This window comes from Heterocephalus glaber, unplaced genomic scaffold (genome assembly GCF_053883595.1).
Source record: "Heterocephalus glaber isolate CG9 unplaced genomic scaffold, H.glaber_assembly_v1.0 deba00001719, whole genome shotgun sequence".
NCBI lineage: Eukaryota > Metazoa > Chordata > Mammalia > Rodentia > Bathyergidae > Heterocephalus > Heterocephalus glaber.
In genome coordinates, this window is record NW_028258432.1 from 2,807,121 (window position 1) to 2,834,101 (window position 26,981).

Consider the following 26,981-nt stretch of genomic DNA (forward strand, 5'->3'; position numbering starts at 1 on the left):
ATAATCTTCCTCTGGGGTTCCCTCAGAATTACTCCCTGTCTACTTTCGAAAGCATTCCACTCTGTCTGGGGACAGACAGCACTTGGCACCCTATGTAACTTCGTACTCCCACAGTGAGCAAGGCCCTATCTTTCTTGTCAGTTTCCACTCTGAAACCCTCCACACGACATTGTTCATGATCCTGTGCTTTACAAAGGAGGCTCTACAGAACAAAGCTTGCTAGACACAAGTTAATCCCAGCATTTCCCCAAGTGTCAGGAAGTCCCTTAAAAAACCCCAGGATCTTAAGAGTTTTAAAGGCTTATTTGAGGCATACCTCACTGTTATGCACACTGGTAATTTAACCATGCCCCTCAATACTCCTTTTCTTCTGCATTTGATGCAGCCCAACAAAGCTTTTGTTTTGAAATAAATATAACTGCCCTGTCCATAGCTACAAAAAAAAAAACCAAAAAAAACCCCAGGATCTGCTTCACAGACAGATCATCTGAGAAGCATCATTTCCCTCTCTCTCTTTTTAAGACAAGGTCTCGATAGTAATTCAGGCTGGCCTTGAACCACGTAGCCCAGGCTAGTTTTGAACTCCCCATCGATCCTCCTGCCTCAGCCACCCAAGTGATAGGATCACAGATGTGCACCACCATGCCCAGCTAATTCTCTTGTTCAGTTCTATGGTAATAAACTACTAGAGAAATGAAATTGCCTTTGGAAACACCAGATGGTGAGATGACACTGTTATCCTCTATGACTGTAATGCCAGGGGCAGGTAATCAGGGTATTTCTACCAAAAGTGCTCAAGTCATCTTGGTGTGATGTGATGATGAAATCTCCTTTTCCAAGGCAGCAAAAATACTTTGCTTATTTCCATTTCATGCAACTATGGTTTTTAAGATGACAGATAGAAATAAAGCACTGGCTTTCACAATCCCTTTCACGGCATAATGACAATTTCGCTAGTTCTAGCTTACCAACTACTTTCACACCTTTTGGACACCAGCTCCACCCTTCAACGTGGGTTTTATTCAGGTGGAGACACTAAGCGATCACAAAGTATAGCATGGAGTTACATATTTATGTATGATGAGTATTAGCTGTCTGAACATATTCTTCTTTCCTAAGCAACTGAGAAGGTAGAGTGCCCCATTACATTTTGATGATTTCTGTCTTTTCTAGTTTTTCTTTTCTTTTCTTTTCTTTTTTTTTTTTTTGGTGGTGCTATACTAGGAATTGAACCCAGGGTCTTTGCACTGAGCTACACCCCAGCCCTTTTATTTTTATTCTTTTATTTTGAGATAGGGTCTCTCACAAAGTTGCCCGGAGTGGCCTGGAACTTGTAATCGTCCTGCCTCAGCCTCCCAGAGTGCTGGAATTACAGGCATGTGCCATCACACTCAGCTTTCTCAGAACTGGGCTCGGAGCACAGCTCGGTGGCAGAGCACATTCTTAATATGCACAAGGTCTTGGATTCCATCCCCAGCAGAGGGACAAAGAGAGACAGTGAGAGGACAGAAAGTGCACATGGCACAATTTCAGGAGACTTCAGACACTTCTGGATCCTGCCTGAAAAGGAAAAGCAGCCCAAAACTCCTGGGAGTTCAGTGAAGCATTAAAAAGCCCCTAGGTTAACCTACAAACACTTCTGTAAGTAGCAAGCTATTCAAAGCCAAAGCATCTGAACACTGCCAAAGGGTTCTGGCTGTCCAGCTGCACTCCCCACAGGCCACCCACTATAATTGTCCCTGGAGAAGCCAGAGGAAGTCTGTACCCACCTGGTCACATCCTGCATTCACCAACTCCTGCAGCATTTGTCGGTTTACTTCAGCAACTGCCGAAGTGCCGGATTCATTGGCAAATGGCAACAGGGAATATCTGATTTCCCTGAGTGCTTTCTGATAAGGTCCAAACTTTGGGGTGGCTCTCATCTGCTGCTGCCTGGTGGCATCCTTGCTTCCCAGGACTTTGGCATCCAGGGAACCCTCACTGTTTGGTCCCACAGGCAGCCCCTGAGCTGAAGGTTTGGAAGGCTGCTTTAGCCCCTCTCGGATCTCCTGCAGTCGCTGCCGGCTATTTCCAGAGTAAGTTGTGGCAGGAAAAGTCTTTGGCCTCATTGTTAGTCCAGTTTCCTTTTACCATAAATATAATCTTCTCCAAGTGTTTTATTATTTTTTTAAAAGCTGTACATTATCAGTTAGTTGTAAGCATATTTTCAAAATAGTCTCCTTTTGAAAATGTTTTTTCCTTCCATTTTTGTAGTTCCTATGAAGAACTGAAATTTTCCAGCATCTTCATTTTGAATACCATCACTCTCTGAAAAAGAAAATAAATGGGAGAAAAATGTTCATTTGTGGTTTTCACACAATGTTAATGCTACTTTTCAGAAATGAACAGTGATCTTAGAAATACTCCACCTGGAAAGAAAAAACACATATAACCTCCTAGAAGTGAAAAATACACTGTTCAGCTCTGGTCAGAGCACATGACATCTGTCCCAAGATGTTTCCTATGACATGTAGTCTACAATCAAGTAAATCTCCATAAATATATATAGAAAGTCAGGGCAAGAATAAGTTTGAACAACTGATAGCTTATTTAAAGTATTTCATTATGGTGTCTCATTCTCTGAAAGCCCACACCCTTTCTGTACACTTTCTTCTTTTAAAACAAATGTTTTCCATCCCTCTTGACTGTCAAGACCTGAAAATTATTTTTCTGCTACAGGAGTCAGCAAACTTATTCTGTGGGTAGGGCCCAGCAGCCGTGGGGGAGAGGGAGGAATGAGATGTGTCAAGTTGCTGTCTGTTCTGCTGGCACGTGGCAGCTATGCAGGGGGACTGTTCAAGGTGAGTGTGGTGGTCAAGCCTATCCTCAGTGGGACCAGGACCCTCAGGGCTGCTCCCAGAACTCTGCTGCCTGTGATCACCATCGCTGTGGGCACCTTCCTCTTCCTGGTGGCCTCTTGGGCTGGTGTGGGGACTGCAAGGAGAACTACTTCATGCGATCACCTCTGCCATCTTCCTGTCTCTTGTCATGCTAGTGGAGGTGGCTGGAGCCAATGCTGGCTATGTTTTTTAGAGACAAGGTGACAGCAGAGTTTAATAAGGACTTGCAGCAGCAGGTGCATGATTACCAAAAAAAAGCCATGACACAGCTGCATTCCTGGACAACTTGAAGATAAAATTTGGGTGCTGTGGCCTGCTAACTGCACAGATTTGGGAGAACATCCCTAGCTTGGTAGAGGGCCAAGTTCTATCCTGGCTCCTGCTGGGTCTGTGTCACTGCGGGCTGTGGAACTGGCTTCAATGTGCACACTATCCACACCAGGGGCTGTGTGGAGAGGATCAGGACCAGGCTGAGAAAAAATGTGCTGCTGGTGGCTACAGTAGCCCTGGGCATTGCTTTTGTTGAGGTACTAGTAACTGTCTTTGCCTGCTGCCTGTGAAGAGCACCCCAAGTGGCTACCAAGTGATACAGGGGTCTGGTCTCTTTATCTGCCTCATAGAGGGGAGTGGAATAAGACCCCCCAGGTTTTTGAATTAAATGGATCATTTTGTCCTACCAATACATACATACATACCATACATACATATTTACTGCGAAATCCACGACTTTAGTATTGAGGGTCACATTTTCTACATAGATTTCTGGCTTGTCCCTAAAGCTAATCAACTCGCAGTCCATACTGTTGTCCCTCCCCTCACAGTTCCACCAATCTCCCCACCCACCTGCTGGCTGTGATCCCTTCTTATCTTTAGAAACTTTCCTCAAACAGCTCTTCCAATTTTCCTGAAAGACATGACAGAACTTGTCTTGCATTAAGGGTGTTCTGTATCAAAGCACTTTCCACACAATATGTGATGAGACTGAAGGTAAATTTTTCCTACATTCTTTACAAGGTGGCCACTTAGCATTTTGACCTGAGTCGCTAAATAAAAACACTGCATCTTTTTAAATAGAAATTGATTCCAAATAAATAAATGAAAAGAAATTGATAACTACATGGAAGGGAACTGGTAAAAGCGCACGGGCAATTTCTTTCTCAAGAGTGCACTGTGGCCACGTGGACAGCAAGTGGCTGTCTCGTACAAGTGATTAGTGTAGACCACCTCTGACTAGCACGGAAATGAGCTCCTTGTAGAGAGAGAAGTCAGAAGCACTTTTCCACAGTATTCTGTTATGTCATTCACAAGGCAAAATCCAGCCCAACCTGACACTGCCCTGAGCAGCCAGCTGCTGGCCAGGTGTCTGAGCTGCGTACACAACAGACACCACACTGAGGCAGTGCTGCTGAGCACTGAGATGTGAGCAGCCTCACCCGCAGCACCCATGGCCTCAGTTTAGGAGGGTCTGACTTGTAACTCTGCAATGTTAGGACACAAAAAAGTAACAGGCATTCAATCGAAACCATGCTTCGCATTGGACTCTTTCCCCAGGGGAGCTATATGCCAGCCTAGAGTCAGAGGTCTTTTGACAGGAGTAGCAGTAGTGATAGAGCTCCCTGTCCGCCCCAAAATCACGAGGGGAAAGCAGGCTGCTGAGCTAGAAGCTGTGGCTGGCTGGGGAAGCAACTGCATCTTCCACTACAACTTCTTCCAATCTATGACGGGTTTACCAGCTAACCCCCAATGCGAGCTGAGAAGTATCTTGAAACAATGAAACCCTCATACCCATCACTGTGTGGTTTCTCACTTAACTAGTTGTGCCAACCTATAGGGATGCCCACAAGTGGCCAAAATGCCCCAGAACATAACAAGGTCTCATGGGCATCACCTTCTCCTTCCTTTCGTTTGCCCTCATCCACCACTGCCTCTCATTCCACAGAACCCAATAAGCAGGCCTGCGGGATAATCACTCTGATTTTCTGTCGACCTGTCTGTCTCCTCTCCCCACCCTCTCTTTTTTTAAACTGAGGACTAAACCTAGGTCCTTCAAAATGAGCCATATCCCTAGCCCTCTTTTAGTTATTCTTTATTTTGGGATGGAATCTCACTAGGTCTCTAACTTTCTCAGGCTGGGCTTGAACTTGAAATACTCCTTCCTCAGCCTCCCAGAGTACTGTGATGACAGGTGCACTACCACACCTCATTTACTTTGAGTTTTAATGCACAAAGAAAATTTGTTTTTTAAAAACAGCATTTGAAAGAATGGCTGATATCAAGAAATCAACCAACAACAAACGCTGGCGGAGATGTAGGGAAAAAGGAACCCTGCTCCACTGTTGGTGGGAGTATAGACTGGTGCAACCACTGTGGAAATTAGTGTGGAGATACCTCAAAAAATTAGGATTAGAGGTCCCATTTGACCCAGCTATTCCCCTGCTCGGTATCTACCCAAAAGAATTAGAAGCATCATAGCACAGTGATATATGTGCTTACAGCAGCAGTTTGTAATAGCTAAATCGTGGAAACAGCCCAAATGCCCATCAACTGAAGAATGGATAAAGATGTCGTTATTTTTATACAATGGAGTACTACTCAGCCATAAAGAAAGATAAATTTGAGACATTTATAGCTAAATGGCTGCAACCTGAGATATAATCTTAAGTGAAATAAATCAGACATATGTGCAAACATTGCATTGTTTCTCTGGTGTGACAAACTGAAAGGGTAAATAAGAACAAAAATGTATAAGAGAAGAACCAAGATATATCATGCACAGGTACAAACACCCAATGATAAATGTAAACGAATTGCATACCTACAATGTACCAATAAAAGAACTAAAAAAAAAATGTGTAAGAGATAACGTGAAATAGAAAGAAACTGTTCAAAAGTTAAAGGAAACTGTGAAGGGGGAAGGGAAAAGGGCAAAAAATGAAGAAGGGGAAAAAACGGAAGCAAAGCTTTTGTAAATAAGGGGGCGGGGCTGAAGGGAGTAGAGGACTGGGAGAAAAGCAGAACCTAGATGTAGCATGCACAGGTGCAGAGTCTTTGATGACTGTGACCAGTACGTGTATTTGAATTGTATAGATAAAACTAATTTTTTGAAAAAACAGCATCTTTTCAGAAGGGAGAGGCAGAGAGACCTGGAGCTTGAGTGTCAGTAAGGCCCTTTGTAACTAAGGTGAGGCCCTGCAAGGGGGTAGCTAAGGGTTATCCAGCACTTGCCATTTGCCAGGCACTGTCCTGAATATTATATGAATTAACGTATCTGAATCTATTACACAACCCTAAACAAAAGGTAACACTCAGAAATGACCTAACAATCACTACTCCTTTCTTAGATGGGGACCGTGGTCTTCGAGGTTTTAACTATATGCTTTCTCAGTGTAACTGTGAGAAGATTTCATTCAGAAGGTAATAACCTGACTTACTCAACCTGACTTATTCAACACGACATCTCTAGTTTAACACATGATTTCTAATATTCAGTCACTGGGATGACTGTGTAAGGCTGCAGAGCGGATGGGCTGACACCTGGGACACGGTGGCCAGGGTGCAGAGCCCCGAGCTCTGCTCAGATGGAGTAGAACGGGACATATTGCAAACATGCTCATTTCCAATGACTCTGCGGTCTGACCATCTGTTTTGAAAGACCTAACTTTCTAAAACCATAAGCTCACATTCCAACAAAATGGAGGGAGCCTGCCAAGCACGTATGGAGGATCAGAGGAGTGGCTCCAATGTCAGGGAAAGAGCACGAGAGTTCTTTCTTTCCTGGTAGGAATGTGTGCAAAACACCTGGTTTCCAATATTTAATTTTCTCCCCTTCCTTGAAAACCAAAACAAATAAGACACAATCCACATCACCTACACAACAACAGAGCAAGGAAGCAGCCTGCCCCAAGGGAGGGGCAGGCAGGGAGTCCTCTAGCTAGGTCAGAACGTATTTATTCATCCCTGGCCCACTAGCCTACCCTGCAGTACCACCCCCCACCTCACAATCATTCATCAAATGCCTCCTGAGCCCCAGGCACCGATAGGAGGAAGAAGAAAAAAATCTCTCCTTTACCAAGTTTGCTGTCAATTGAGAGCTGAAAGTGAGGCAGACAAACAAACAGCTTTGCTAAAAATGCCCCCAACAAGGGGGACTTGTGTAAGGGATGCGAGAATAGGAGAAAGTCATAAATGGCTTTGCAGGAGAGATAACTTGAGTCTAAGCACTGGGAAGAATGGAATTCCATAGGGAGGGAAACAGAGCAAAGAACAGAGGAATGTGCTGCCTGCAGTCTCCAGGAACCAAACTCAGTTCTCTCAGGCGGGGGCTTTCCAGGGGGTGGCCACAGAGGTGTGGGATGCAAGGGCTACATGTGGAAGGGCCTTCAAGGCTGTCCAGGTATGGACTCAACGCAGAAGGGGACACCACCATCCAACATCAGCTGAGAAGAGCCCTGGCTGGAATTGCCCTGCAGAGTGGAGTCTGGAAGCAGAGGGGAGGATGAATGGGCAGGGAGAAGTCACCACTTCAAGCAGATAGATTCTAGAGTGTGCAGCAGCTACCCCAAGAAGCTGTGGGCCTCCAGGAAGCCCCATCACTAGGCCAGAAGTCTAGGGTTAAAGGCATATGCCAGTTCACCACCCAATGGAGCCATTAGGGAGGCTCTGCTCACTCAGTGACCTGCTTCACTCTCCACCAAGAGACACTAGCAGACTGCTAAGAAGGGCAAGCCAAGGGCCGGGGATTTAGCTCAGTAGTTCTGCCGCCTGCCTTGCTAGTACAAGGTCCCAAGTTCGATTCCCGGTACCAACCCCCCCCCCCGCAAAAAAAAACCCAAAGAAGTGCAAGCCACCTCCCCCTCAACTCTGAAAGGACAAGGGCTACAGCAGGGTGACAGTCAAGGGTGAAGAGTAAGAGCCACGAGAAAGTCTGTTAAAGCCAGGACAAGAGGACAGGCAGATGCCCTGCCCAGTCACATCAGCAGATGGAGGAGACTCAGGAGCAGCCCTGCTGGGTTCTCAGGCTCCAAAGCTCCCCCTAGAATTTGCCCTAAAAAGGGAAGGTACTGGAAGGAGGGGGACAATAAAGCATTGGGCGGTGATCCTTTTATTTAACATACACATTTAAAGCACACAATCTTAAGACTGACATGCTCAGCGAGACAGCACTCTTGTAAACACAATCACTGCAACCCAAGCCCCAGGCTCCCACAGGCAGCTTGGGGAACAACCTTCATGACTTCCAGCTCTGAGCAAGGCTGACCAGCTTCTGCACCTTGTATCTATGGAATGATCCAGGCAATGCTTTTTGTTCCCATATTTCATATACCACATTTGCTGATACGCACCTGTGGTGCCCAGCACTGACCGTCACTCACTGCCATGGTCCATTCTGTTGCCTGGATCTCATCCTTCCTACCCAGTGGACATTCAGGCTAAGCCCACTCAGCTATGCCATGGGGTGCCCCTGCCCTTAAGGCTGTCAGGGTGGGAGGCCTCGAGGGCTGAACCAAGGCCCTGCTTCCCCACGTCAGATGCATCTAGCTTAGCTGTTGGCAGAGCCAATGCAATGCCTGGTGAGATGAGCTGACGTACTCCTCCCTCGTGTAACTTCATGCATTACCCTATTACTGGACAACACCCACAACTTTGAGGGGAGAGCTTTCCAGAGGGCTGTGTGCCACAGTGCTGGCCCACTCAGCACAGACCTGCCTGGATACCCAGAGTCACAACCCAGCACACGCAGCCAGGCTGAGGGACCGGGAAAAGAAATCCCATAGCTGGTGGCAGCCAGGCAGGTCCTCTGAGGAACAGGCTTAACTCTGCTCATACAGGAGCAGGGGGATCAGGTGGGCCCTTGCAGAACATACGCATGACACGTGTACTGTGTGGCTCTCCCAGGGCAGGTGACTCTACAATAATTACTCAGCCATAAAAAGGACATCCTGTCACAGGCCACAACACAGAAGGACCCTGAGGACAAATGCTAAGTGAAACCAATCACAAAATGCCAAAAATTGTATGATTCTACTTAATGTGAGTTACAGGGATTAAGCAAACACCAAGAGACAGAAAGGAGAATAAAAGTTACCAGGAGTACAAGGAACACAGTTATTATTTAATGGACTGATGAAAAAGTTTTAGGAATAGTCAGCAATGATGACATGAATGTATTTAACATAACTGGGCCATATAGTTGTGAATGGTTAAAATAGTATGTATGTTTTTCCTCAAGTTTTATAAAGGGAAAAAAATCATCTAATTATTCATATCTAGTTACCTAGTGTTTGGACACTGGTTGGCTTTCTAAACACAGCTACACAAACGAAAAGCCATCCCTAGATACAGGGTACTGACATAGGGCAAAGTCCCCACCCAGAGTGAGGTATAAACTCCAAGGGCAGCAGCACATGCCCCCAACCTGCTAATGCTCTCCACCACACGACACCAAAACACTCCAGGGAGACCTTCGGCCACAGAGCTCCAGCTACAGAGCACCTCAGAGCACTGCAGAGCGGTAGGTAGCCTGGAGCAGCCATGTGTCACCAACATTCGGCTCCTAAGATCACTGGGGGCAGGCAAGACCAGCGCCAGCACACTTCTGTTATTGTGTTTACGTATGAAATAAGAAAAACCAGAGGGCTGTGCCCTGAAACAGCAGCAGGATCAGCAGTCTTGGTTTTTCTTTTATTCTCTTTTTCTTCCCCATCAACAATCTCTCATAAAAAATTTCAAATCTACAGAAAGGCTGAGAGGATGATTCTGACACCCCATAAAAATCTACCCTTTGGTTTTCTTCAGTGAACTCCATAGAGGGAAAGGCATCATTTTCTGATTTCTATCTTGGTCTTGCAGAAGCACTGATACGAAGGATATTCCACTTTGGTCCAGGTCTTTTCAAGACAATCCATAACACAAAATCTATGGGTTGAGGACTAACCCCAACTCAGCTATGTTCTTACCAAATACTCTGGAAAGAATGAAACTTCCCTTCAGGTTCACAGAGAGTGGAAGTATCTTCTCAGGCCAGCGCTTTTCATTTCAGCTTCATTTGAAGACAGTTGATTTCATGGTCAAATTATGAACTTCTAAAAGAATTTTTCATGAAAATATTTATAGATCAAATAAAGACTACAGCTGGAGATGAGCTACTCTGACATACTCCCATACCATTTTAGTAAGATTTTACATACGGTAGATTTCCTTTCATCAAGTTTTATAAATATGACCCTCAGGGATGTGAACTTTAAAAAATGGGGATATGAAGTAAAATAAATCTAATTTTTGAAATTTCTTTGGCATTACCAATTGACTGAAATGTACTTTTTAGAAACTACAAAACAGCCGCCTACTGTGCAAGTGCCAAGGACCTGAGTTCGATGCCCAGTACCAAAAAAAACAACAAAAAACCACTGAAATTTAAAAACTATAACAACTCACAAAACAAAAGCAATTCCTTCTTAAATCTGGAGCTGAGTACCATGCTTAGCATAGGTGGCTTATGTAAACAGTGTGAGAGCAATACTTTACACAACCCTTTAATTTGGTCCTACCAAATCCAATTCCAATTCTCAAGCCAATCCTGGAAAATGCTATCAGATGGTCAAAATTTTTTATTCTAATTTCTCCTAGTGCTTCATAAACCCACACAGGCTGCCAAACACACATCAAGCACCAACCATAGAACCAACCAAACCCATGTCTCATGGGACCCATGCTAATGACACGTTGGCATTTTTTAAAACAGTATTTCTTGGACTTAAAACTCCAGTTATTATTTAAATCATATCCCTACTATAACTAGCAAGGCTCAAACTAAATTAGGCAGATGGATCAGGCCTCGAGCCAGATGCTAAATGTCAGAATCATAAACCACCACTTGGACATTACCATTCCAGCACTGTCCAGGCCAGGAAGCCACAGGCCAAGGGCTCCCCTCATAATGAGGGTCTTTGAAGAAAGAAGGAACTGCATTTTTCTGGAGATTCAGGAAAACTCTGTAGAAGAAATTCCACTGTCCAATCAACAGCATCATCACAAGACCTCAGTGGGCTCAGCACTGTACTGGATCTTAGAGGTATCACCCTGGTAAAACAGTATCTCACATCTAAATAAGCTCAGGGTCTAGGTGGGAAGAGAACACCACCACATTTACCATGTTCACCACTTTCTCTATTAAACATTTGTACTTGCTACCTACATGATACATATTATGCAAATCTCAATGGCAAAAATTAACAGATCCACAAATATTTGTACTCAAGAGCTCAACAGAATGACCAGGTTGTAGATAATTTTATTAGTTCTTTGAGGCATTTCTGACAGTAGGCAGCTCAACAGTATGAGTATCTTACAGTTCTTGAATACCAGCAGGGATTTTTCAGTCCTTGACATGTCCCTACCTCCTTGGCACCCATCTCTCCAAGTTCTAGGTACAACCCAGCTAGGGAATTGGAGCGCCACCCCGCCTGAGAATTAATGCTATGGACAGTGGTCAGAAATACTGTGACTATCCCAAGACCGGATAACAGGCATGTGCCTGTTTCTACAGAAGAGCACAATTCTTCAGGAAGGTGTTGATATTATTTGGAGAAAGTCTTCTAGAGAAAGCAATGTTTCACCAAAACTGGAAAGGCTGAAGGGCTATGATGTGATGGAGGAAGCATAAAGCTATTCTTGGAGTCTGGAACTTCCTGTGAAAAGGTTCAAACATAGAAGAGAAAGAGGAACTGGCAAACAACATTGGGGAGGGGCAGGTGCTGGCTGGGGACATTTAATAAAAAAAAAACAGGAGTAAACCGAGCAGCTAAGATGGAGTTAATTAGCTCTTAGCATTCGGGCCCAAGATAACTGCCTGAAGGTAGAAAGGCTCAGTATTCCAAACAGCTCCATTCAAAACCCAACCTGAACTCTTTAAAATCTTTACCATCCTGACTCAGGGTCCAGAGGATCTGTATTACATACATGTTAAATACAGTCCACTGCTAACTACAAAATATGAATTTTTTTCCTTCCTCCAGAAAAAATCCTAACATTGGTACACAAACAAAAAGAATTTGCTAATTAACTTAAAAAAAAACCCCACTCATCACAATTAAGTTGACATGGTCTAGACAGTAAGCAACATAAAGTCTTTGCAGAGTGAATGGCAAGAATTAACCAATGCCAAATTTCCATCCTAATTTTAGCATCGCCACCAATTATCTTTTATTTCCAACATCACTTTATGAAACAACAAATCAAATGACATTAGCCTTACAAGTACTGTGAGGACCACTAACATCCAGTGACTGACTTTAGTAGCCAAGCAGCACCGCCTTCAAACCCAGAAGCCCCTCACACAAAGCCACATCACCTAGGGTAAGATCTGGAGGCCCAGTCTGTCCAGAGAAAGTACGAGCAATCAGCTCTTTTAAAAGGAACAAGAGAGAGAGGCTCAATCGAGCTTGACCCGTTCATTCTGAGGATCGGGATACTTTACCCCTTTTTAGCACAGATTTAGTCAAGACTAAGTAAATGGATTAAATTTATCTTCCATATTTCTTCAAACTTAGTACTACCTTAAACCATCAGTAAGAAATATTGTTTAGAAGTTTAATATTATTCTGTTACATAAATATAAAAGCAGCTTTTCAAAAGTTGAGTTGGTCTGCTTTTTTCCAATACAAATCAACACCAGGCGAGAGGAAAGAGGAAAAAAAAGAATTGAGATGTGTTGTGTACATGCACCAATTCCCTACAATGAAGGTAAACATTATGTACTGCAAACATGAACCAATAAAAATTAAACAACAGGGCCGGGGATTTAGCTCAGTGGTTTTGCCGCCTGATGCGCAAGTGCAAGGACCTGAGTTCGATCCCCGGTACCAAAAAAAAAAAAAAAAAGAAAGAAAAGAAAGTGAAAATATTTGGGCTGGGGATTTAGCTCAGTGGTTCCACCGCCTGCCTCGCAGGCAGAAGGACCCGAGTTTGATCCCCTGTACCAAAAAAAAAAAAAAAAAAAAAAAAAATTAAACAACAAAACAGAACACCACTACCTCCCAGTTCACCCCCAAAGCTTCCCAAATCCTTTTCGTATGGTTAGGGTGAATTTATCAGCTTCATCCCTAACCCACCCACCTGTGGGTTTTAGGAGTCCAGGGCAGGCTAGAGACAACACAGCACTTAACAAGGCATCTTATTGTAAAAACATTCCCCGCCCACCAAAGGAAAGTCCCTCCCACAACGCTGTGATTTGCTAACGGAAGAAACACAGCTGCAGTTTACAGTTATCAAACTTTCAAACTAGATGATTAGAAGGATCCCTTACAGTTCCACAGTCCCATGATTCTAGTAATTTGCCTTCATAATGTTGCCTGACAGCCTCTGTTCAGATATCAATTTAAACTGCTTGACATTTTGAAGTGCATTAAATGTTCAGCAATTTAGTCGCAAAGAACATTGGTGGATTCATTCAACAGTGCTTTCTATACACGGATGAGAAAATTTTATGGGAGGGTGAATACCATAATGTCTTGTTAATTATGGTTAATTTAAAACAGGCTTTCTAAACAGTCCCTCCATTCTTATTTAGGAAGGTTTTTGTTACTACTGTATTAACCAGCTGCTAAAGAAAAGCTTAGTCTCTTGATTTAGCACTTAAAAACGGTGACCACCACTCAGATTCAAACTAAAAACATGGAGCAAGGTCTATCTAGTACAGATTTCCTAATAAACAGCCACAAGTTAGTTTTTCCATAACCAAGGGAAGACTCCTCATTTTCTAAGTTAAAATGTTAAGCAGAACACCTGTAGATCAGTTTGTGACTTTCCACTTGAATTTCAGTATATTTAAACTTCTTTATAGATGTAGGCAACTTTGCCTTTAAAAAGTATATATTCCCTGAATACTTTGTGAACAGAGCCGTTGGACTATAAATTTTTATTTTTCCTTTATTATTTTGTTTAATCTAGCAAAACCAATCTTGGCTGGCTAGTTAAGGTTAAACAGATTTCTGAACCCTAGATACACGGTAGGAACAGCGAAAATGTAAACATTCTCGTTCAAACTTTCTGTCAACAAAATCTACAAATCAAGTTCTTTCGCCGCGATGTTTGCAAAAGTTTCTTTCCACCGAGGGCCTCGCCGGGCTGCGGGCAGGCAGGACAGTCTTCCCCTGTCGCGGGCACCCCGGCAGGTGAGCCCGGCCTTCCTGGGGTCGCGTCCCCCCGGCCCAGCCACTGGCGGCGGCGTGGACCCCGCACGAGTGGCACAAGGGCCGCCCCAGGCCGGCCGCTGCCCCTGCCCGTCCCCGTCCCCAAGTCCGCCCTGCAGGAAGCCGCGGGAGGGAGGGCTAGTCCCGGGGAAGCCGGGTAGCAGGGCGCAGATGGCGCGTTACGCAACGGCCCCGGGCGCACCCGCCGCGACGGCGCCCCGGCGTGGGGTTCGAGCCGCCCGCCACCCCGCGTCCAGACGCCGCCGCGCCCCGCCCCGCCGGCAACAAAGCGCCCCCCGCGCGCCCCGCCAACCCGGACGCGCTCCCCCACCCCCGGGCCGCGACGCCAACGACTCGCGCCGGCGGGCGGGAGAGAGCGGGGAGCGTGTGGGGCGGGCCGGGCGAAGCTCCCCTCGCAGCCGGCCCGCGGAGCCCCTGGTCCCAGAGACTTCCGCCCGGCCCGCTCACCTCCTGGGCGCGGTCTACACCCGCGGGGGCGTCCTGGCCCGCAGCTCCGGGACCTCGCGCGCCGCACCGGGCGCCGGTGGCGGGAGCTGCTGCGGGCTCCGCGGGCTCCGCGGGCTCGGGGGCGCCCCGGGCGGCGCGCGCGGCGACGGCTCCATCTTCCCGGGCCCTCGCGCGCGGCTCCGAGCGCGGCCCAAGTGGGACATTCGCTACATTGTTGGCATTCCACGGGCGTCACGTGACCGCGCGTCACGCCTGCCGCATTCCAGCCGGGCCAGGGCCGCGCCCGCCGCCCCGCCGTGCTTCCTGCCTCGGCCGCCGGCCACCTGCCCGGCCGCGCGTGTCACCGCCCCGCGGCGGGAGTGTACTTCCCCTGTGCCGGGGTAAAAGTTGGGGGCTGCCGTTCAGGCCCCCATTTTCTTAAGCGTTTCAAGCCAACATCTGTAAAGGAAGGAATTTATGAGGCCGGTAGTGCCAGCTGTAAGCACAGATCTCTTTTGGGACCATAGAAGCAAGTAATAAATAAGAGCATTTAAGGATCGTCCAAGTTGGCACAGTCCTGTAATCTCAGCACTTTGGAAGGCTGAGGCAGGACGATCCTAAATTCAAGTCCAGTCTAGGAAATTTAGCGAGACCCTGTCTCAAAAAATAAGACTGGGAATGTAGCTCAGTGCAACGGCCCCGGGTTCAATCTCTAGATAGACAGATGATAGATTTTTAAAAGTTTATCCGAAAGGCCTATGATGTAATTTAATCAGTCCCTCCCATAAACTTTTTTTTATTTATGAAAAGCATTTTGTGGTGTGTAGGACAGAACAGTAATGTATATCAATAGGTGAGACTGATGTCTGCCTCCAGCCACTTCGTTGTCACCTCCCCATTGGCGAAGGCAGTACACGGACTTGAGCAGGGACTGCAGGGAGGCCACGCAGAAATGACAGACTGCAAGCTAAGTTCTGAATCTACTTCTGGCTCGCCTAATAGATCCTCCTTCCTTTCACTGCCTACGCTCTGCGTGGCAAACTTGTGACATTCTAAATTTTAATCTCAGAAGAAACAGTAATGAAGGTCATTTTGTCCTAGCTGGGGTTTTTTGTTTTTCTTTCGGTGCTGGGGATTGAACCCACAGGCTCGTGCATGCTAGGCACCAGCTTTACTATCGAGCCACACCACTGAGCTGCACCCCTACAGTCAGGACTATTTTAACTACTTCGAGCGTTCAGTCTCCACGAAGCCCTCTGTCCTCGCACTAATTCCCGCAAAGCCTTGGTTCTTCCAGGGATTCTTCTGACTTCTGTCATGATTTCTCTGTATTTTTTTTCCCGGTACTAAGGATCGAACTCAGGACCTTGTGCTTTCGAGGCAGGAGCGGTACCACTGAGCTAAACCCGCGGTCCTGATTTCACTGTATTTTCAGCTCCCATAACCAAACCATAGTCTTGCAATTTGGAATTCATTTCATCGGTCCATCTTGTCCTGTGTGGCCCCCCAGACATCTTGTGCGACATTGGAGCAAAGTCTCCAAACAATATGCTGTGAAACCTGAGCTCCAGTTGCGTCCACCCGGGTACCTTTTCACTCTTACACTGACTGCTTTCTGCACCCCAACCCCAAGCCACAGGTCTGGCTGCCAGACCTCCTCTGTGTAGATTAAAGGACCTCCCCTGTCTGTCTTCAAATATATAAACATTTTTTTTTTTAACTTTGGTAAAATAAAAAATACTACATAGTAAAAGAGATTTAATGGTGTTACGATTTGGATTTCAGTATCCCCCAACAGCCCATATATTAAAGACCTGGTTCCTAGCCTGTGGCCCTACTGGGAGTGGTGGAATATTTGGAGGTGTGGCCTGGTGGGAGGAAGTTAGGACTTTGGGGCACACCTTGCAGAGGATGTTGGGAGCCTGGCCCTTCCTTCTTTCTCTTCCTGGCGGCTATGAGCTCCCAACCATGCTGTTCTGGCTTCTGGAGCCCCAAAACAACAGATAGCCATGGACTGAAACTGAGAGGCAAAATAAATCTGCTCCTTTCACATTTTCTCAGGTACTCTGTCTCACTGATAAAAGCTAATAGAAATGGACTTTAAAATTTGTGACTAAAATAACTAATAAAAATTCTGCAGTTACATTAACCATTATAGCATTGTTTACGTAAGTGAAATACAAGAATCAACCCAAATGCCCAAGATTAGAGTCGTAAAATAAAAGCTGGTATTCAAATGACAGAATATGTACTGTAGCTAAATTGAAAAAAAAGATTTACAGTAGCTGAATAGACTAGCTTAGTACTTGTCAATAAGTGCAGACAGAATTCAATAGCAATGCGGAATTAAAAAACACAAGTTGAAGAACTATATATACACTATGATACCGTATTTTTAAATATAATCCCACAGATCCTATGCTGATCACATACTTTACATAAGCATAGACATGCACTGGAAGAGCACACACCAAATTTATGACAGCTGCTGTATCTATAGAATGGAGGAGGGAAAACAGACAGGAGAGAAAAATGAAGACTTCAACTTTATCTACAGTGCTTGCTTTCTTTTATTTAAAAATGGAGGCAAAACTGTCATAATCTTAAAAGTTGTTGATTCTGGGCAATTGAGTTCTTTAATGTGGGCTACATTATTCTTTGTGCCTCTTTCAAAAGCACCAGTAAAAGGTTTTCAAATACCTTTTCAAATATATTTGCGAAGAGAGATACACTGGAAACAAGTTTCCAAGATAGAGCTTAGTTGTGGAAACTGTGACACACTCATGTGGAAGAATGTTGTGATTAGTGATTTTTGTGGAAAGTCATTTATTCCATTTTGTTCTTTGATTGTAGTTGCTTGTCTTTTAAGTATCTGCTATGAGCCATATACTAAGCCAGGTGCTGGAATTGCCATGCTGAGCAAAATCATTAGATTTATTGTCAGATGGAGCTTACATTCTAATATGTTCAAGAAGAAAAAAAGCACATGACAAAATAGAGTTTAGTATCTAATTTTGTGAACTAATGTTTATATGTGTGTATACATTTTTAAACTCCAAAATAGTATACAGTCCACTGTTAAAAGTGGAAGTCTCTGGATGTAGTGATTCTGGGTGATTTTTGTCTTACAATTATGATACTTCTACAATAGGATAGTTACCCCAAAATTTTTTAAATTAAATAATCAGCTAAATAATTATGCCCACTAATGTATGCAGCTGAGAAGGGGCAAGAAAGAGCTAAAACAAGGCCAGCAAAGCACGAAACCTGCTGGAGTGGCAAAATTGAAGTGTATAAATTAGGATATTATGTGTATATATTGCATATGTGTATTGCTCAAAGCTTGTGCAGAATCTCATTCAATCCTCAAAACAACCACATTATTAAAAGCTTTTAGTAGAACAGAAAGAACCCTGAAGTGCAGAGAGCTGAAGTAACTTGCAGATCAAAGAGCTGGATTGGAATCTTCATAGATCTAACTGCAAAGCTTAGAAATACTGCTTTATGATTATGATGTAGTTATAAACAAGGAAACTGAGGCCAAATTAACTCCCTTACCCTAATTCTAAGTTTATTGTTGCTTTGTGGTATAATGAATCGAATCCAGGGCCTACCCTGACCCCTGTGAACTTTGTTATATTTTGTCTGAGGCTCCTGCAGTTGTGGGGACAGGACAGTTTAGAGGTTCACCTGAGGACCCCTGGTAGAATATCTCGAGACTACCCCCCATTTCTACCCTGTGCTGTCTCTGAATGCAAACAACTTGATTGTTGGCAACCTCTTTACACCTTAGTGCCTGGAAAGCAGCCTCTGGTCTTTAGATACAATTTCTGACTTTTGGAAAGAAAAATCCCCTTATTTATTTATAATCATTATGGTGGAGACTTAGGAAATCTTCCTAGCTATAGAACAGTTTTCTCTAGGCAGTAGTAAAAAAGTAGAGTAGGGTCAGACCATGAAAGGCTAGAAAGCTAGGAAGAAGGTGCACTACACTAACTGTTTCATTTAGTTGATTGTTTTATACCCATATATTTTGTCTCCTTGGCTAGATTATAAATTCTTTAAGAATAGGGACTGTACTGTCTCCCAAAGAACTATAAAGAACCTCTTAACTGCTAAATTAAATGTACTGAATGTACAACACTTTTTTTTTTTTTTTGACAGGGTCTCACTATGTAGCTAGGCCAGGCTGGCCTCAAACTTTCAGCTATCCTCCTGCCTCAGCCTCCCAAGTTCTGGAATTACAGCTGTGTGTCCAGCTTTTAATGTACTTTAAAGTGTCAAATACCAAAATTTAAAATATTACCCATTCCTCTGGCTCAGCTTGGGAAATCTCTTGTTCCATTGTTTTTTGAAGATTTTGGTTCTGCAGACTTGGAGAGCTTCTTGCAGAGTAACCAGTATCACCTTTACTAGTTGGCAACTCTGTGTCAAAGATGAACTTGAGCTCTTTTAACTATGTTTTCATTATGATAAAATATATACTACAAATTTTACAATTTTTAACCAGTTCAGTGGCATCAAGTACTTGATGAATTCAATGTTGTCTGGCCACTACCACCACCCATTTCCAGGACGATGCCATCAGCCCACACTAGAACTGTACCATCAGATAATAGCCCCTCGAACCCTGCCCCTCGTGTGGGTCGTCAGGGAATACCTGTGTCTGCGTACCTGCCTTAGTTCCTTCACAGATAGGCGTGCCAGGAGAATCTTATAGTATTTTCTTTGGCCCGAGTTCCTGACACAGAACTCCTAATTTCCTTGTTGATAGGGGCAGCTTTTGTTCTTGTGAAGGGGCTCGGGCTCCTACACGAGGGCTGGGCACCAGAAAGATGAAACCATAATCAGAAGCTTGGGACTTTCAGCCCCTCCCCAACCCCCATCCTGAGTGGGGCAAAGAAGCTGAAGACTGAGTTAATCATCAATCATGCCAGCGTGGTAGGGCATCCATAAAAATCCTGCAGGGTTTGGGGTACTTCCAGATTGGCACACACCTGTGCGTCTGGTGGTGCGGCACACCCCAGCTCCACACCTGCTGTTCATCTAGGTGCTTTATAATGCCCCTCATTGATAGGATAAACGTTAAACAGAAGTGTTTCTGGGCATGCTGTGAAGCAACCTAGCAAATTCATTAAATTTAAGGAGGGGAGTGAGAGTGCAAATCTACAGCCAGGTCAAAGTATGGGTGACAGCTGACTCCATGTGACTGGCACCGTGGGATGTGACGCTAGCCCCAGGTAGATGGTGTCAGACCTGAACTGATTTTATATGATGCCCAGCCTGTGTCTGCTGGAGAAATGCTTGCTGCTTATGGAGAAAACCTCTGAGCATTTTGTGATCTAAATGTGAGTTTAGAAGGGAAAATTTCCCCCTCAGCTGGTTTTCCCTTTACAATTGCCCTGTTACATAGCTGGCTCTTATTTTCTCTTATTAAAAGTCCAGCTTTGGTAGTACATTACACTTTATTAATTTTCAGCTAATCTGCTGTTAAGAAACTACTGACTTAGCTTATCAAAACTGCATGTAAAGTAAGAGCTAAGATAATTTCTTATCCCTAAAAGTTTTCTCCTGCAGAGAAGTAGTAGGACTTTGTAAAAGCTGGTAAAACCATTAAACAATGTTTGATCCCTCAATTCCTCCATATTTTTTACAGCACTTGTATGAGTGGAAGTGAGATTTGCAGAAAAGTGGGATGTTATTTTGAAGAGCGTTATAGCTGGGCACAGTGATACAAGCTTGTAATCCCAGCACTCTATGAGGCTGAGGCAGGAGGAATGTAAATTTGAACCCAGCCTGAGCAAATTAACAACTTTTTCAAAATAAAAAATAAAAAAGGAGGGCCAGGGATTTAGCTCAGTGGTGCCACTACCTGCCTTGGAAGCGCAAGGTCCCGAGTTCAATCCCCGGTACAAAAAAATAAAATAAAATAAATTTAAAAAATTAAAAAGGGCTGGAGTTGTAGCTCAGTGGGAAGGTTCAACCCAGGTTTTGTACTGTAAAACAAAAACAAAACAAAAAGAGTTATAAGTAGCACATAAATAAAAAAGGTTTTATATCTTGTATTTTTAAACCCTTTATTGAACAGGCTCCAGCAGTTTTCTTTCTACATTTTAATTTTATTGTAGTTTTTAGATTTCCATAAGGTAGAAACATGTATCGTGCACATCCTAACTACTTTTGTGTTTGTGGCACCTATCAAACCCAGGTTTCTGCTCATGCTAGGCAAGCAACTCGCCACTGAGCCACGGACCCAGCCCTGAACAGCTTTGTCTTTTTCTCCTTCTTTCTTTCCTCCTTCTCCTCCTCCACTTCATCTTTCTCGCCCTCTTTCTACTCCCACCTTTTCCTTCTTCCTTTTTAAGACAGAGTCTCACTCTGTAGCCCAGGCTGGCCTCAAACTCTTCATCTTCCTGCCTCAGCCTCCGAAGGGCTGGAATTACAAGCGTTTGCCACCATATCTAACATAGTCTTATTTTTTACAGTGTGTGTGGTGGGGGGGATGTCCTCAGTATGAAATATCACTTCTTATATGTTTTCCAATACTAAAATCATAAGAGAGTAACTCTGATTATAATTTATTTCTAATTGCTTTACTTTGAGCTATTTGGGAAGACAGAACCTCATGGGAAGCTGGGCAGAAGCCTTCCACATAGAGTCAGGGGACACCAGGGTCCAGAAACCACCCAGGGGAACCTGGCCCAGCCCTGTGAACCTGCCTGGCCGCCCCTCCAGGAGCTCCAAAGTGGCTTCATTCTCCACATACCCACTCTGCTTCCCGGATGAGTAACGAGGTATGTGGTTGCTTAAGTCAGTATTGCTCAATCATTTCGGATTTGTTCCCAGAAGAGCTTAAAGAAACACTGGGAAGATACAAATCACATTCCACATTTAAAGAATTCTTATGTTGACACTTTACATTAAAAGAATCACTGCAACGGACTGTTTTCCTTACCACATCCCCTGTTGACTACTCCTGCTGAGTGAGCTATGACAACAGCCAGCTACTTGCTTATTTTCTTCCGTGTAGAGTTGGCTGGAACTTCTTCATAGGCAAACATGAGAAGGATGCTGTTGAGCTTATAACTGAAAGAATAATCTCACTGGAAAGGTGAAGTTCAGGCTGGCATGAACTACACGGCAAGATTTTATCTCAAAAAAAGTCTTTGATGTTGTTGCTGGTTTTTTGTTTTGTTTTGTTTTTTCTCTCTTTTTTAGTTTTATTTATTTTTATTTTTTTGAGACACTAACTATATAATTCCGGCTGGCCTCAGACTTGCAGCAATCCTCCTATCTAAGCCTCCCAAGTACTGGGATTACAGGTGTGCACCACCTCTCTTGACTTATCAAAATCAATTGCTATAACAAAATGGACATTTCAAAGTCACCCAGAAACATGTGAGCTAATCTAAATTGACAACAAATATTTAATTGTGTAATTATAAAGAAAATATTTTCATGATCTATTTTTGGTGGTGGTGGGGTTTTTTTTGAGACAGGGTCTCACTATGTTTTCAGGCCTGCCTTGAGCTGATGTGATTCCCCTGCTTCAGCCTCTTGAATTCCTCAGATTCCCCTGTACTGGGATTACAGGCGTGTACCACCAGACTCTGCTTCATAATCTACATTTAACTTTGAATTGAAAACAGACTACTAAGTGTTGCTTGGGTTGTTCTGTAATAGTTTCTTTTAAGATCAGGTATTTTGGTTTGTTAATCAAATCTGAAAAAGAAAAACTGAGTGTGTTATTCTCAAGTGGTGGTAAGCTAGGTTTTGGTAATGAAGACCTCGGCACAATTATGATGTGGTGATCTCACGTGCACAAGTGGAAGCCAGCCAGTGACAAAGAGCTTGCCAGGTTCCCAAGAGCAGATGGAAATCTAGACAACTCGGGAAGCAGTTGGTGCAGATTGTCTCTGATAACTGGTAACCCAAGCCAAGGAGAATTTCTGGGTTGGAAGCCGAAACTTGAAAAATGCCCCAAAGCTAATACCCCTCAGGAAGATAGAGGTGGGAGGAAGGGAGGAAGCCTGCTACTTGAGGCATCCAAGAAATGGACTTGTGAGAGAGTAGAGAGGATGTTAGAGAAATGGGGACATGAAAGGAGCAGAGAAGTAGGCAGACGAGGTGGGAGAGCTCTGTAATTATGTATCGTAGAATGAAAAGATGGATTTGGTGCTATGCACCTTGTCATGTCAGCTTTTCTGGGAACCAAGGCAGGAGGATCCCTTTAGCTCAGGAGTTCAAGTTCAGCCTGTCTATATTTAATATTTTTCTTCCAAGGAAGAATTATGAACAAAAAAAGAGTATGATGGTGAATATAAGTTGTATTTAGATGTAGAAAGAGAAAATAGGTTTAAAAAGACTTCCCCTAGATTCAGAGACACAGCATATTTATGCATACTAATTAGATACAGAGATGATAATTGGGTCAATAGTACATTATTTGCTACTAAAAATCCACAAACCTCAGAAGAGATGCAGAATAGGAAAAGCAATCCTGGGTAACAACCAAAGCAGGAGGCATCACAGTCCCAGATTTGAATTTACACTATAAAGCTACAGTGATAAAAACAGCATGGTGCTGACACAAAAACAGACATGTGGATCAATGGGACAGAACAAAAGAAGAAAAAAACCTCAAGCATGTTTAACTACCTGATCTTTGACAAAGGGACCAAAAACACACTGCAGGAAAGATGGCCTCTTAAATAAATGGTGCTGGGAAAACTGGCTGTCCACACACAGAAGACTGAGTCTAGACCCGTATCTTTCACTGTGTACTTAACAAAAATCAAAATGGATCAAAGATCTAAACATTAAAACAGAAACACTTAATCTGCTGGAAGATGAAATAGGTAAAACTCTTAAAGACATGGGCATTCCTAAGGACTTTTTGAACAGAGCCCCAGTTGCAAAGGAATATTAGCAAAAATCAACAGATGGGAGCGTATCAAACTAAAAAGCTTCAGCACAGCAAAGAAACAAGAAAGAGTGAAGAGTCTACCTATAGAATGGGAAAAACTTTTACCAGCTATTCCTCAGAGGATTAATATCTAGAATATATAAAGTACTCAAAAATATTAGGCCTCCCCAAAATAAAAACCCAATCAAAAAAATGGGCAACTGAAATGAATAGGCACTTCTCAGAAGTAGTAATACAAATGGCCAATAGATACATGAAAAAATGTTCAACGTTGCTGGCCCTTAGAGAACTGCAACTTAAAATAACACTGAGATTCCATCTAACCCCAGAAAGAATGGCTATCATTAAGAAATCAAATAACAACAAATGATGGTGAGGTAAGGGTGAGGGTTTTCTACATTGCTGTTAGGAATGTAAAGTAGTATAACATTATGGAAATAAGTATGAAGAATCCTCAAAAAACTAAAAATAGAAATTCCATTCAATTCAGTTATTCTCTTTCTAAGTATCTTCCTGAAAGAGTTAAAGACATCATATTACATGCTTATAGCATATATCTTGTTTATATAGCACAATTCATAGTAGCTAAACCTTGGAAGCAGTCTATATATCCATCAAAAAATGAATAGATAAAGAAAATGTGGTATTTATACAAATGGAGTACTACTCTGCCATAAAGAAGTATAAACTTTAGTCATTTGTAGGAAAATGGATGCACCTTGAGACCATAATGTTAAGTGAAATAAATCAGACACACAAGCTCAACTATCACATGGTTTCTCTTCTATGAGAAACTCAAAATATAATGCACAAAATGAAAGATAGACAATAGGAAGTAAGGAGATAGATCTTTCTCAAATGGGAAGAGTAAAGAGATGGAGGGAGGGGAGAGGGAGGAAGAGAGGAAAGAAATGAAAAAGAAATGACACGTTATGTACATACACCAGCTCCCTACAAGGAATGCAGTCATGTAATGCAAACATTACCAATAAAAAATTAAAACTAAAAAAAATCTATACATACAAAGCTGCATTGTTTCAATAATACAAAACCATAAAGCAACATTCAAACACTAGGCAAGCTTGCTCCCTTGACAATGGAAGGAAATGGGAACTTCACAGATCCCAGAACTTTAAGAAGTCAAGATAAAAGAGAAATATTTTTGTTTGTTTTTTCTGAGACAGGCTCTTGCTATACAGTTCAGGCTGGCCTTGAACTCACTGTGTAGTCCAAGCTGGCCTCGAACTCATGGCGATCTTGCCTCAGTCTCCCAAGTCCTGGCTTGACAGGAGTGTGTCGCCATGCCCACCAAGAGAAATGTTTTTAAACAGTTGAAACTGCATTTTTAAAAAAAAAATCACAACTCAGTTCGGGCATGGTGGCACATGGCTTTTATTCCAGCACTCAGGAGGCAAGAGAATGGCAGAAAATGTGAAGCCAAAGTGGAGTACATAGTGAATTCAAGGTCAATCTGGACAACATAGGGAGACCTTGTCTCAAAAAACAAACAAAATCACAACTCAGCATTAAACTAACAGATCAGTTTTACATGGAAAAATCAAATGTGATAGATGTACCCTTAATCACCCTTTTGCCACATCAGGGAACCCATTCACAGGTCCTTGATGTTGAGGGCATCTTTAAGGGACTGTTATTCTGCCTCCTGTACATGGGAAAGTGACACAGAAGTTTAGTAACCAGTGTACTTTCCTGGCCACTTTCCCTGCTGTTACCATACAAAGGTGTGCAGATGCCTAGACCAACAAGCCACAGTGCCTAGACCAGTTGAAGCCAAATGAACTGGCATTTGCACCCATGTGCACAGTGGAGGGAGCCATGCTTGTTTTACAGGTTTTTGTTTGTTCTCGTGTGTGTGTGCTGGAGACTGAACCCAGCTAAACATGTGCTGCACCCCCAATGGACTGTTGTGAAAAACGCTATTCTGTGAAACAAGGCACGTGTGGAAACCAAAGCTAGATCCACCTGCTGGGTTGCCGCCGTGGCTTGACTCATGAGGCCCCCTTCCAGAAGCCCAACTCTAGGGTACAAGCTGGAGTGGCAGGTCCTAAAACCCCAGGTCATCTGACCCTGTGGTTTGGATGTGCTCTCCAACAGTGCACATGCTGAAGCTTCACTCCCAAATTCATAGTATCTGGAGGCGGGGCCTTTCAGGAACAGTTAGGGTTAGCTGGGGTCCCCATGATGCAGTGAGTGGCTTCATAAGAAGAGGAAGAGGGAGCTGAGCTGGCCTGGTTCCAACCCTTCCCACAGGCCGCCCATGCTATTTCATGGTGCACTGAAAGGCCCTCACCAGACACTGGCACTCTCTCTCTCTCTCTCTTTTCCTTCCTTCCTTCCTTCTTTCCTTGTTCTGGTACTGGGGATCGCCTTGCACTGAGCTACTCCTCAGCCTCTTTTTATTTTTTTATAAGACAGAGTTTCACTAAATCATTGGTTGTCCAGGCAGGGTTTGAATTTGTAATCCTCTGGCCTCAGCCTCCCAGAGTTACAGAATATATGCTGGCTCCCTGATCTCAGACTTCTTAGCCTCTAGAATTGTGAGAAATAATTCTTTTTTAAAAAATAAATTATCTAGTCTCAGGTTTTCTGTTGTAGCAACAAAACAGAACAAAACACCTGTCCATCCGCTGTTAGCTGTCAGCCAACACCAGCCCTTCCCACTTTCCTCTCAGAAGGCCTAGGGGTGTGCCTGGAGCTTCCTTCCACTGTCCGCACTGAGCTCTTGGGTTCCCAGGTAGCTCCTACCTGATTCAGCCACCTGTACCAGGCCTATTGAAGCTGGATGGAGAGGAGAATGGCTGGCCTCTCCCTGGAACAGCTCTGCCTAGAAAGGGAGACAGACAGGAGCCAGAACTTCTGCACACACTGAGTGCAGTTGCAGGGCACGCACAGGCATGTAAGGATGTCCCAGGCCCAAGAGCTAACCCAACCATGCTCAGTGCAAAAGGGTTGGACAAAGCGTTTAGGAGTGGTACTGCTGAAACTGTGAAGCCATTCAGGTGTCACTGTGTCCTTTCCATCTGCCTGACTTGTGGCTCCTGCCAACTGTCTGGGATCAGGCATAAGCAAGCCAGTTGAGTGGGGCTTGATAGTCATGCATATCCACTACCCTGCAGGCCTCTGCTGGGCCAGCCCCTGCTCTGAGGCCCTGCTCAGAGTCCTCTCTCTGGGATGCTCTTCTGAGGTTCCCTGAAAAGGTGGTATAAATGAATGAATGAGTGAAGGAGGGAAGGAAGACAAGGCCTTACCTCACTACTGCCACCTGCTCTAGTGTAGGGATTATTTGTCTTAGTTCCATTCACCCAGAGCAAGTCCTGGCAAGTAGGAGCTGCTCAGTAAACGTGATAACAATTGAATCACTTTCTAAAAGACCGATTAGGCAAGTGGCATAAATTCATGGTTATGCTGGGTGGCCAGGAGTGCCGTAAACGTATTGTGTTTCTATTTGTTTTCTGTATTATTCTGATCTTTAATACTTTACCCCCTCTTTTTTTGAAGGCTTGCATTTATCTGACTTTA

At 43.9% G+C, this 26,981-nt stretch overlaps 1 protein-coding gene and 1 pseudogene across 1 annotated transcript in view; one reads left to right on the forward strand and one right to left on the reverse strand.

Moving 5' to 3' along the window:
• The window catches only part of Lats2 (large tumor suppressor kinase 2), a 68,117-nt gene extending 53,363 nt beyond the window's left edge, over positions 1 to 14,754 (reverse strand). Inside the window, exons 1-2 of the mRNA XM_004854865.4 lie at positions 14,537 to 14,754; positions 1,770 to 2,307 (exon numbers count right to left, since the gene is read on the reverse strand). Coding sequence (XP_004854922.1) covers positions 1,770 to 2,108 — 339 coding nt within the window. The 5' untranslated portion in view covers positions 2,109 to 2,307; positions 14,537 to 14,754. The remainder of the gene's footprint in view (positions 1 to 1,769; positions 2,308 to 14,536) is intronic.
• LOC101707872 (CD63 antigen pseudogene) lies at positions 2,609 to 3,439 on the forward strand (annotated as a pseudogene).
• Positions 14,755 to 26,981: the final 12,227 nt, after the last annotated feature.